The sequence below is a fragment of the Lolium perenne genome, chromosome 2 (assembly GCF_019359855.2).
Source record: "Lolium perenne isolate Kyuss_39 chromosome 2, Kyuss_2.0, whole genome shotgun sequence".
Taxonomy (NCBI): domain Eukaryota; kingdom Viridiplantae; phylum Streptophyta; class Magnoliopsida; order Poales; family Poaceae; genus Lolium; species Lolium perenne.
In genome coordinates, this window is record NC_067245.2 from 70,961,018 (window position 1) to 70,973,711 (window position 12,694).

A 12,694-nucleotide genomic window follows, 5' to 3' on the forward strand; every position below is an offset into this window, starting at 1 on the left:
TGTCGTCGAGGACGTGGTGGTGTGGGCAGCACAAACGGACGTTTTAACGGCTGTTAGTTGATCCAACGGTGCTGATATGCATCCAACGGTAACGAACGCATGCTCACGTACCCCCCTGAACACCAAATCCACTCTCCATGAGCCACATGCATAAAATAATTATTACTCCCCATATAAGCATAGTCATTCTTATTGATTATAGTGGGAGAAAATTCAACAAAATAGCTATCATTATTATTCTCATCACCATAATCATCAAATATAGGAGGCATATTGTAATTACAATTAATTTTCTCCTCAATAGTAGATGGACTGAAAATATCATATTCATCATTGTAATCATCATATATTGAATGTATAGTATCATAATAGAAAATTTTCTCCTCTAAAGCTGGGGAACTAAAAAGACCATTTTCATAAAAACTAGTTTCCCAAGCTTAGAATTTTCCATAGCATTAGCAATAATGGTGTTCAAAGAATTCATACTAATAACATTGCTATTATCATGCAAATAAAGTTCCATAGTTTTTTTTTAATTTTCTCTTCAAACACCTCATGTCCTAACTCAAGATAAATACTATAAAGCTCTCTAATTTTGTTGTTGTTTTCCATTAAACCTAACTAGTGAAAATAAAAACAAGAAACAAAAAGATATAATTGCAGAATCTAAAGGAAATAACTTCGAGCACTCGCACACGTACTAGAAGATAGCTTAGTAGCTAGAGGACGTGAGTACCTTTTACCTTACCTCCCGGCAACGGCGCCAAAAAAGAGCTTGATGTCTACGCACGCTTCTATTCTTGTAGACAGTGTTGGGTCTCCAAGTGCAGAGGTTTGTAGAACAACATCTAGTTTCTGTTAAGTGGCATAATAGATGAATAGTAACATCTAATTATTAAACTAGATTACAAAGCTCATGATCACATAAAGATCACACCATGGGAGAGAGATAAACCACATAGCTATCGGTAAAGCCCCCAACCTCGGGGGAGAATCACTGCCTCCTCATCACGGGAGTCAGCAACAACGATGAAGATGGCGGTGGAGTCGATGGAGATGGCTCCGGGGGCAATTCCCCATCTCGGCAGGGTGTCGGAACAGAGATTTCTGCGCTCCAAAACTTGTCTTCGATGGCGGCGGAGCTACAGAACTTTACGTGGATGGAGGCTGGTTTATTTAGGATTTTCGCATCGAGAGCAATATATAGGAGAAAGGGCGATGTCGGTGGGCTCGCGGGGGCCCACACCATGCCTAGGCGCGGCTAGGGGGTCACGCCTAGGGCTAGGGGTGGTGTGGCCGCATCCCGCCTCTTCTCCGTCTCCCCTTTGGACTCCGTCTTCGTGACAGAAAAATATGAACTTCGGCTTTTGTTTCTTCCAATTCCGAGAATATTTCTAGAACAAATTTTCTGAAATACAAAAATAGGTTAGTTCAAAAAAATGCATAATAATGCCACGAAGTGTAAACAAAACATATAACAATTGGTGTAAAACAAGCATGGAACATCAAAAATTATAGATACATTTGCAACGTATCAACAGGCCAAAAGATCTTGGGATGCTCGATCTTAAGAGATCCGGCCGTGCACTACGCCTACGATGGCTTTGGCTCCAATGAACTGATCCACAACACTCATGGGCCGACTCCAAGCTTCCCTGTGATGCCATCGACATGGTGCTCTTTATGGATTCCACCAAGATCACCCTTGGAGATGGGGAAACAACATCTTTCTGGCATGATAATTGGTGTGCCAAGGGGCCCCTTAGCCTTTGGGCACCAGATCGCTTCAAAATCGACACGAGGAAGGATCGCACTGTTGCTAAAGGAGCTACTGACAATAACTGGATTAGGTCTGTCCCAAGGTTAAGGATGCCGGTGCAACTTTCACAATACATCGAGATTCGGGATGCACTGCAGGAAGTGACTCTCACGCCCACGCAGCCTGACACCATCGCCTGGTGTCTGACCACGGACGGGGCATACAACGCAAGCTCAGACTACCATGCACAGTTCTTGGGCTGTCACTCCAAGTTTATCGCCAGCAAGATCTAGGCTTCACACGCTGAGCCAAAGTGCAAGCTCTTCGCCTAGCTTGCCCTTCACAAAAAGCTTTTGACTGCTGACATGCTGGCCATCAAGGGATGGCCACACGACCTTGTATGCCCGTTGTGTCCCCATGCGCTGGAAACCGCCGACCATCTTTGCAAACACCGGCCTTTCACCAATGCTATATGGCAGTTGGTGAAATCTCGGCACAATGACCATACAGCGTCATCTAGCAAGAATTTCTAGTCCACCTCCGATTGGTGGGACTCCTTGATCGCTAGAAAGCCTAACAAGGAGCAAAGGTGCATCAACGGTCGCTTCCTCTATGTTCTTTGGAACACTTGGAAGGAACGAAATCGATCTTCACGAGACAAAGGCTAAATTACCTTGAGGTTGCAGGGATTGCGAGAGAAGACATCCTGCAACGCGAGCGTGCTTTTGCCGAGGGCGGGCCAACCATCCCTGCCGACCCGGACTAGGCCTTTTTTTTGTTTTTCGTTACGGTGGTTTCTGGCATATCTAAAAGCAAAATAAGGATGTTTTTCGAGGCACTAGGTTAATCCACATATGCTTAAAAAACATAAGCCGATGATATTAATTTGAACGGCTGAGATTAAAAAATAAAAGATGTTACATATAATATTATACATGTACAAAAGTTAATTTATAGCACGTAAGATCAAATAGATACGCACGTTCTTTAAAAAGTAACAGAACGTGACAAATCCGGCCAATCGGTTTGTTGCCAAATTCTACTAAATCAATCGAATTGGTTTCCAAGTCACGTACGAGAGCGGACCTACCTGAATATTGATACATGTAAATAAAAGGCACGCGCTACGCGTCGGTCGCCGGATCCGGGAGCTAAAATCGGTTGCTTCGGTATCCGTTGGATTAGCATCGTGCGGCTAGCAATCAATCACCTTTTTCCTGCTATGCTAAGTCGGGCAGAGCTCACGTCACTTTCGTCTGATGCGTGTCGTTGTCACCTGTTACTCTTGGCCCACCATGTGCATTAGAGGCAGAGCTCCATGGTACACTGCAATGAGTTCTCTGCATGCACCTAGAAAAGTTAAATTGCTATTGTACAACCACAAGCTACCCGTAAAAATGATGGTATCTATATCTACACCGATGGCCCAAAAAAGTGGTTAAACAACAATTTTTCACTCCAACTTGATTTACAACATAAATTGCAAATTAGTTTTGGGCATGGAGATTTGGCTCCCGTGTCTATTTGCTCCTGTTATCTGGACCGTTGTAAAGTGCTTGAAGATTGCTGTACCAGGAATAATAGTCTGACATACAGGCAGCAGTAAAACATGAATACGTTTGTCGGTAGTAGCTGTGGCCCACGTCACAGTAACTAGTGGGCAGCGGCGGGTTTGGCTGAGATTGACGGACCTGCTGTACGCACGAGATGGACCATTGGAACATGTCGCCATATCTGTCTGGGCGATCTTACTGATTATTAGTGGTACAGTACAATACAGATAACTAAGAGCATCTTCACCAGCGGGTCCAAATAGGCGCAGATAGGGGTGCCGACACTGTCGTGTGGGTGCACCGGCAGAGCATTCCTTTATTTGGGATGCTGCTTCCACACCGACGCCCCAATACGTCATCGCGATAGGATTTGAATGTTAAAATGACATTTTTAAAACGATATTCATACGAACTTCGAACAAAATTTATACAAAAGTAACTCGAATTTAAATTAAAAAGTAAAAAGTAAAACTAGCGGCGTCATAAGTCGAAGGCGCTGAAGTCTAGGTTGTTGCCGTCGTCACCGTCGTTGCCGTCGTCGCTGGATTTCCCGAAGGACCAGCTGTCGTCCTCGTCGGCCTTCTCCTCCTTCGGCGCCGGCAGCTCCGATGGTCCGGCGAGGTCGACGAAGTTGGCGCCGTGGTCCCTGGCGGACCACACCGCCGCCTGCCGCGGGTCCATCGCGATCTGCCGGTAATTCCCGTCGACGGAGCGGCTGATGATGGAGCTCTTGCCAGGAAACTCCTCCGGGTCGTCGCCGCCACGGAGGGCCGCCTGCGCCTCCGCCTCCATCTCCCACCATTGCTTCTTCTTCGCCGGCGGAAGTGGTAGCGAGGCCGCGGCGGTGGCCCGACCCCGTCGTCCGATGGGCCAGAGCAGAGGATATGCGCCTCGCCCCGTCACGGATGACGACGCATCCAGAAGGAAGCGCGGGTGCGGCCGAGCGCGTGCGGTCACCGGCTTCCGATGGTCCTTTGCGCGAGCTCCCGGACGCCGCAGTCCTTTCTGGCGCCTTCTGCAGAGTCGGCGCCGGCGGTGCTATGCACTGCGCCTGCGGGCAGTACAACGACATGCACGGTGGGTCGCCGCTGACGCACTGGCGGAGCCATACTGCCGCAACGTGTCGTCGACGTCGTGGTCGTGCCGCCAGGTACGGTGGCCGATGTTGTTGAAGCGGCCGCTCGCGCGAGCTTGACGGCGCGCTCATCTTCAAATCACGTCGCCCAAGTCGGGCTGTCGAGCGTGTTGGCCGGCATGTTCCTCTCCGCCGGCATCAGCAGGTTCCGCCGTTCCCTAGCGAGGGCCCGCGTCTGTGGCCTTGCTGGTGGCGACGGTGGCACGACAAAGCTGGCGTTGGAGACGTGCTAGCCGTGCGGCAGCTTGTACTGTACTGGCACGGGGATGCGCTGCCAGTACACTACATCGTCTCATCGAGGCTAAGCTGCAACGAGTGGAGCACGCCGCCGCCGCTGCCGCCGGCCTCGTCGTTGTGCGCCATCGTCGGTGGGTGCGTGGGAGGTTTGCGCGGCGGCTAGGATTGGAAGGCGGGGAACAAGAGGAGTGCGCGCCGATGGGGTTTTAAGGGAGGCGACGGACGCGCATTGAAGGCGCGCGGGTAAGGTGGGTGGACGCCGCGTGGCCAGTCGCCGTCCTCGTCGCCGCTTGGGTTTCCGCGCGGAAGGCCATTAACGCCGATAACCAACATTCCCGCGTCGTTTATGATGCGAACCGTCGCGAGCCCTCGCTGACAAGCCGCCCCACCCGCGAAAACCGTCGTGCCGCAAGGCGCCGGCGCACCTGAATCGCGCCCTTCGCCAAGGAACCGGTACGGAGTTGCCGGCGTTTTTATTGGGCTCGAAAAAGCGTTGACGCTATTTGTGACACGCCGATGTGAGCCAATTTTCTCTTTCGACCACCCAAAACGTCATCGATCGGCCGCCGGTGAAGATGCATTAGCACAGATCAGCCAGAGCATACAAGCGCATTTCAGATAAGCAGCCGCATAGACCGGCAACATACACAGATAAAAGGATTACTGAACAAAACTGTAGGACACACAGAGTCCAAGACGGTGGCGTTGGTCCAGTTCGTTGGCTCATCGTCTGTACCGGAAATAGAGACACGATTGAGCCGTAGTCAATGCAATAGCTAGTGGCCAAGGACCACTGTTCAATATTCAGCATACTGTGAACAATACATGACAATATACGGACATGACCTTCCATGTGGCGAGGACGGGTTGGTCCATGACACGGGAGCATCTAGACCCGGGTGCCAAAAGACATTTCCCATTAGTTTTAACAATAATTGGAAACGATTACAACAAAAACCTCAAACTGTTAAAAATATTTGTTGTGTTTACAAACAATACAATTGGTCAAACAACAATTAATTTTCTACATATTGAGTTACAACAAAAACAATCAGTTATTTTTACAAAATTAGCAAATGGTTACAACAAAAAATCCATATGTTTGCAAACAATACAAAAGTGTTAAAACTACAATTAATTTTCTACTAATTGTTACAAAAAAAATTACAAACTATTTTTACAAAAAAAATCATAAACGGTTACAACAAAAAATCCATATGTTTGTAAACAATGCAAAGTGGCCAAGCAACACTTAGTTTGCTACACATTGAGTTACAACAAAAAGAAATCAATTGTTTTTACAAAAAGTCACAAATGATTACAACAAAAAGATCATTCGAGTTTGTTTCAAATTTAAAGGACGTGTGCATCATTTAAAAATCCGAGACAAAAAATACTTAAGATACCCTACTAAAGCCAGTACATCATCTCGCCTATGCTTTTACAACAGAAATCAATCTAGTTTATTAAAATTTTAAAGGACGTGTGCATCATCAAAAATTCCAAGGAAAAAAATATTTTGAGACCCCACTAAAGCCAATACAATATCTAGTGTTAACAAGAAGATGTATAAATGCAGCAGCCGTAGTAACATGTAACCATAGTTTGCCTCAAAAAGCTACATCAACATGTAGCATGCGACAGTGGCCACTTGCATGAGAAGTGAGGAGAGAGACTTTACAGCAGAGGACCCATACAAATGGTGACATCGCTACAGCTAAAAGCCTACTAGCGCAGCGCTACAGCTACAATAATGCTGGACGTACGGGCAAAACATGCTACGGAGGCTCTACGGGCTGACCTGTAACGTGTGGGTTGGTTGAGTTTTCTATCCTCCCTGAAAAATCGGGCTGCATGCTGAGTTCTACAACTGAGTTGGTTGAGTCCGTAAGAATTTTTTGTAAGATTCATCCGTAGGTGTAGCATTACTGTTCTACAATAATGCTGGACGTACGGGCAAAACATGCTACGGAGGCTCTACGGGCTGACCTGTAACGTGTGGGTTGGTTGAGTTTTCTATCCTCCCTGAAAAATCGGGCTGCATGCTGAGTTCTACAACTGAGTTGGTTGAGTCCGTAAGAATTTTTTGTAAGATTCATCCGTAGGTGTAGCATTGCTGTATGTTCTATGAGACACGTGAGAATATTTTTATTTAGAAAAATGCTTATAATCAGCCGACCGATCGCTGGCTCCAAAATCGGTCGTCCTGCCATGCTAGCTAGCTTCCCGCAGCGCACGTCCCTGGCAGTTTTTTCCTGCATGACAGATTCCCATCCAGCTCGCGTTCACACATTAGCGACATGCTCAGTTAGCTGTAGCAGTAATGCTACACCTACGGATGAATCTTACAAAAAATTCTTACGGACTCAACCAACTCAGTTGTAGAACTCAGCATGCAGCCCGATTTTTCAGGGAGGATAGAAAACTCAACCAACCCACACGTGACAGGTCCGCCCGTAGAGCCTCCGTAGCATGTTTTGCCCGTACGTCCAGCATTATTGTAGAACAGTAATGCTACACCTACGGATGAATCTTACAAAAAATTCTTACGGACTCAACCAACTCAGTTGTAGAACTCAGCATGCAGCCCGATTTTTCAGGGAGGATAGAAAACTCAACCAACCCACACGTTACAGGTCAGCCCGTAGAGCCTCCGTAGCATGTTTTGCCCGTACGTCCAGCATTATTGTAGAACAGTAATGCTACACCTACGGATGAATCTTACAAAAAATTCTTACGGACTCAACCAACTCAGTTGTAGAACTCAGCATGCAGCCCGATTTTTCAGGGAGGATAGAAAACTCAACCAACCCGTAGAGCCTCCGTAGCATGTTTTGCCCGTACACTAGTAGAAAAACGCCCATCTATACCGGTTCCAGAGGGCCATTCGTACCGGTTTAGCAACCGGTACAAATTATTCGGCACTAAAGCCCCCCCCCCTTTCGTACCGGTTGCTTACGAACCGGTATAAAACGGGCCTCCACGTGGGCCACCAGGAGAGCTCAGGGCTGAGGATCTTTGGTACCGGTTGGTAATACGAACCGGTACCAAAGGTTCCCCCCGCGGCAGGGAATTTTCCCAAATCTCTGCCGCGGCAGAGAATTGGCTTTTTAGGGTTTTGGAGAGGTTTAGGGATATCGGTTTGATTCATATCGCGTCGATGCACCAGAAACGCGTTTGGGTTTAGGTAGTACATGAAGATCAAGATGATATGCATAGCAAGTTGGTGCATATAATATAACACACATGTTATTGCATGAGATCGCAAATTAAGTAGCACTATGCATGAAGATCGATCTTCATGCATAGTGGTGCTCTCCGAGGCGTACTCTATATATGTCTATTACATGTAGCATAGTGGTACTCTTCGAGTCAACGATATATGTAACATGTACATCTTCATTCATTGTGGTGCTCTGCGAGTGGTGGTATGACGTCCCGAAGGAAAAATCCCGCCAATTCCTCGCCTATTGCTATGAAGCGGTCATCGATTGAGAGCTTGTTCCGCTTTCTTGCCAACTATAAAAGAATAAGATACAAATGAATACATGAAACAACTATTACTGAAACTCGGCACAACTTATGATAACAAAACAAATTTGTGAAGATTGTTTTTGTACCTCTTTATTTCTCTCATTATTCGTTCTCTCGTTGACAATTCTGCGGATGAACTCGCAAACGAAGAATCCACAGAGATCGGTCCCCGGAGGTTGTTGCGGGCATTTCTTTACAAGAATATAATTCAATCAAACAATAGTCAAGTATGATAATTGAAAGGTGTGTGGACCTAGGTAGTACTACTTACTTTCGCACGCCATCGCAGCTTCGGTGGCCATTCACGGGACGTATCTTCCTTGATGAAAGTTTGCCATACGCTGCTCGACAAAAGAAAATGCATAAAAGAGTCATCAATTAGTTCAAAGCAGGAAATTAACGAAACAAACCGATAAGAATTCAAATTACCTTCTCGAGCATTAAAAAACAAGACACGTATAGATCCTTTTCTTTGGTTAGTGAGTCCAAGACTTCAACTTCTCCAATTTCCAAATTGATGACGAGAAGAATAAAGTGAAACCTACGCACGTTTCAATATGTAGTCATTAGTTAAAATTTTGACATACGGTGAGCAAAATATAATGTGTTATAAGACAGTAAGACTCACTCGAAGTTGTAAGGCCAAAGTATTAGCTTTTTGTCACGTTGTCGCTTCAAAAACCTTAGCAAAGTCTGCGGTGTATCCTTGTTATAGAGGGGATCATCTATGGTTTTGACATGCATTGTGTTCGGGTCAATGAACCCAATGTCTGTGATATCGTCCCTTTTGCATTCGAGCATCTTCGATCTGCATAATATAGCGCACAAAAGATTATAATCTGCAGACAATGAACGACTTCTCAAATTAAATAAATAAATCACTTACGAGACAATAGCAACTGATGATTGATTTGTCGAGGGCCCGGAGATTATATAACCGAAAGAGTTCGGCGAAGTCAACGTTCACACAAGTACTCCTGGAAGTAGTGCTCTTCCCTAACTCGCACCATGATAGTCTCGATCCCTTCCTTTGAGGCCTTAAGGTACCACGAATGCAAGTTACGCATACATGTTGGTACCTTCCTGAGATTCTCGACCAAATCTTTCCCTTGAACAAACAGATATGCTCGCTCAGCTAAGGCGTAATCAGTTGCGTCTTGTCGAGAACTTTGAACGGTCTTCCCGTCAAACACCTTGAGAGGGGCGACCGATTGAACGGGTTGTTGTCCGAGCTGGTAGACACCTTTGTGTATCCCTTTTATCTCCTCGATACCCGATTTAACGGTTTTGTCGCCTCGATCATCTTGTCATACGACCTTTCAATAGAACGCGCATAGTCAGATGGCGGCGATGGTACAGGGTCATATAGATTGTCAACGGTACGCACAACTTTCTCCCGATCTAGTGTCTTCTCGAAAGGTATCTCTGGCACTTTCGGCGCAAAAAATTTCTTCACCTCGGCCTTAACGGCCTCCGCGTTTTCCTCTGGAGTTTTTTCCCAAGGTAACTTCTCAGGAGGCGGCGATTGTTTCTCCTTTCTAGCTTTCTTCCTAGGCGGCGTACCGTTCCGCTTAACGGACGCCTGTCTTACGCGTGAGGATCTCGAGATGGTGGACTCACGCCGGGGTCCCTCTCAGGTAGGTGTGGACTTGGCTGCTCACCGGGACTGCCACCGGGAGGAGTCGATGGCATTTGCTGCTCATGTGTAGGAGTCGGTGGCCTTTGCAAAAGGACGACGTACTTCTTCGGCCATAGGGCGAAACCGTGCTTGACATCGCCCAGTGTCCTCTCATCTTCACCTCTAGGAATATCAAGCTCCACTTTTTCAAACCCCGAAACAACTTCATCCACCCCGACACGAACACAACCAGGTGGAATGGGCATATGATGGTGCATTGCTCCATCTTCACTTGGGTACACATAGCCGACCGCCACCTTAACAGACGCGGTCCTGATTAACATATGTAGCTCGCAATCTGTCTTCTCCGTGACATAATCCACGGGGTAGCTTCCTCCACATCCGTCAAGATGCGAGGAACCGACAATGCTACTTCGCTGAGATGGGGCAGCATCGGCTTGTGGATCCTGTAGAAACAGCGGCTGATCAGGTGCCCTCTGATTTCTCTCAAGAGCCTCCACTCCTAGATAACAACTCCGTTACAATGTCGGCGTCCTTCTTCTTCTTCTTTCGCGAACGGCTTCTATAAGTGTCGGCGCTGTCCGGCCACGCTTCCTTCATGGTGAGACCTGGGCGAGCTCGTACCCGTCCAACATGTTCGTGGTTCCCGTAGCGAGTGTCAGCTCGTCATTCTCTCGATCGGGAATGTACTCTCCCTTTCGACCTTTTCAATTGCATCTACCAGCTTCGGTACAATTGCCTCAATTTTTTCCTTCCATTTTCCCTTCGCAACGATCAACCTCGTCTTTGGGTCCAACCCTGCCCCATGAGCGAACAACCAGAACTTGGACCGTTCGGGCCAGTCCCATGTCTGTGGAGTGATTCCATGATCCATCGATTTATTCTCAAACGCTGTCCACTTCGGAATGGCACTCTTGTAGCCACCTGACCCCAAATGATGCGGAAGTTTCTTCTTTGCAGCATTTTCGGTATTTTTCTTCGATCGGGACACAAACTTAGACGATTTCTTATACTCCTTAAATGCGGCCCAGTGATCTTTTATCTTCACTAGATTTTCGGTATTATCATCGAATACTGGATCTTCATTCTTATATTTGTCCCATAAATTTTTCTTGAAGCTCTGGAATTGTATGGCCATCTTCTTCCATGTCCATTCCTTGACTTTATCCTTCTGGCCTTCCGTCATGTCTTCCGGTAGGCTGAACTTTGTCGCATGGCGTTTCCCAAAGAAATTTTTTCATGCTGTCGTTGACATAAGTAGCACCACTCTCCGGGTTCTTCGGCTTATGCCACTCTTGAATGCTGATCGGTACATGGTCCCTAACAATAACTCCGGATTGACTTGTAAATTTGCGGCAAAACTCCTTGGGCTCCACTGGTTCACCATTAGCCTTGAATGCCGTGAGGGCTAACCTGCCCTCGCCCTTTAGCACCCGCGTCGGGCCTCGTTTTGTTCTAACAGACTTGCTCGATGATCCAGAAGGCTAAAAGAAAAATTATTCGTTAATAAGTGCAATACAAATAAATGAATGCATCTAGGGATGAACACGGACTAATTGATACATAGATATACACCTCGCCGGAGTTTGTGATGGACACTTCATTGTCTTTTCTAACTTGTTCAGACTCAAGTCCCTCGCCAAAATCATTCAGAAAGTCGGCGTACTCGTTGCTATCATCTCCATCGTCGGGTTCCGGACCACGGGCACTCTCATAGATCAATCGCTGCACCGCTTCTTCCCCCTCCTCATCTCGGACGAAGGTGCCGTCCTCCATACCTCAATGTCACTGCAAAATTAAGAAAGCAATTGTATTTCATTCATCATGTAATGATCATATAACAGATTGCTAGATGGATAACAATTGAAATGAAGAAAGCAAAAAAACCTAACGGACCGCCACGGCCACGGACACGGTGTTCCCCTCCTCCTCTCGCTCTTCTCTCTATGTCGCGGCGGCACCGCCACGGACTCGGCACCGCTACAGACCCTAACCCTAACACTCGGCGCTCGTCCTCTCGCTCTTCTCTCTATGTCGCGGCGGCTGTCTATATATCGACCGTACACCCCTCGCCGTATGGATACACGCCTAGCACTACTAGTATTTAAACCGCATCGTGCAGATGCTAATTAACTTCCCAGTGCTTCTTCATGGTCAGATTTGCAAATCATGGAAGGTTTTGTTCGGTTCTGATTTTGCTCTGTTTTCAGATAATGGGCGACGACATGACTGACAGGATGTGGGAGGCAACGACGAAACACGCCAGGCAATGCGAGGCCGGGCGACATTGTGGTGTACGCGTACACCGCAGGAGCAGACCGGCGCGGCCGGGCGGCGCCACCGTGTACGTGAACTCCATCCGCCGGCGGGCGTCGAGTGCGTGTCAAAGACACCTCAACAGGGCGGTAAGGCGTACGTGCACCAGCTGCTGCTGGAGGCGTTCGAGCAGCGCGCCAGCCTCCAGGAGGCCGACATACTCCTCCACGCCAGCCACAGCAGCGCGCGTTCAGGTCAGTAACTTGAGCGGCCCTTCGCTGCATCGCCGAGCATGTTGCGCATGTTGTCGCCGCAGCGCGCGTACAGCGTGGCGAGGGTGTTGGCGACGTAGGGCATGGCGTCGATGCCGAGCTTGGCGCAGCGCGTGCACCTCACGGCCGCGCAGCGCAGCCTGGCCTCGGCGCACGCGGTGAGCACAGCGGCGCATGCGTGCGAGTCGCAGGGCACCCCGAGGCGCGCATCTCAGCCAAGCGGCGGAGCGCGCCGTGGCGTCGGCCCGCTCGCGCCGCCGCGCCCACGACGTCAGCCCGCCCGCGTCGGGCGCCCACGAGCATTTCGGT

At 48.1% G+C, this 12,694-nt stretch overlaps 1 protein-coding gene across 1 annotated transcript; it reads left to right on the top strand.

Annotated features, from left to right (window-relative positions):
- Positions 1-1,671: 1,671 nt before the first annotated feature.
- Positions 1,672-2,052, top strand: LOC127328636 (uncharacterized). Its single transcript, XM_051355223.1, has one exon. It carries the CDS (start codon positions 1,672-1,674, stop codon positions 2,050-2,052), a length of 381 nt encoding a protein of 126 aa, XP_051211183.1.
- Positions 2,053-12,694: the final 10,642 nt, after the last annotated feature.

Bases quoted from the DNA above. Each gene is read 5' to 3' on its own strand.
- LOC127328636 (XM_051355223.1), top strand. From the start codon at position 1,672: ATGGTGCTCTTTATGGATTCCACCAAGATCACCCTTGGAGATGGGGAA.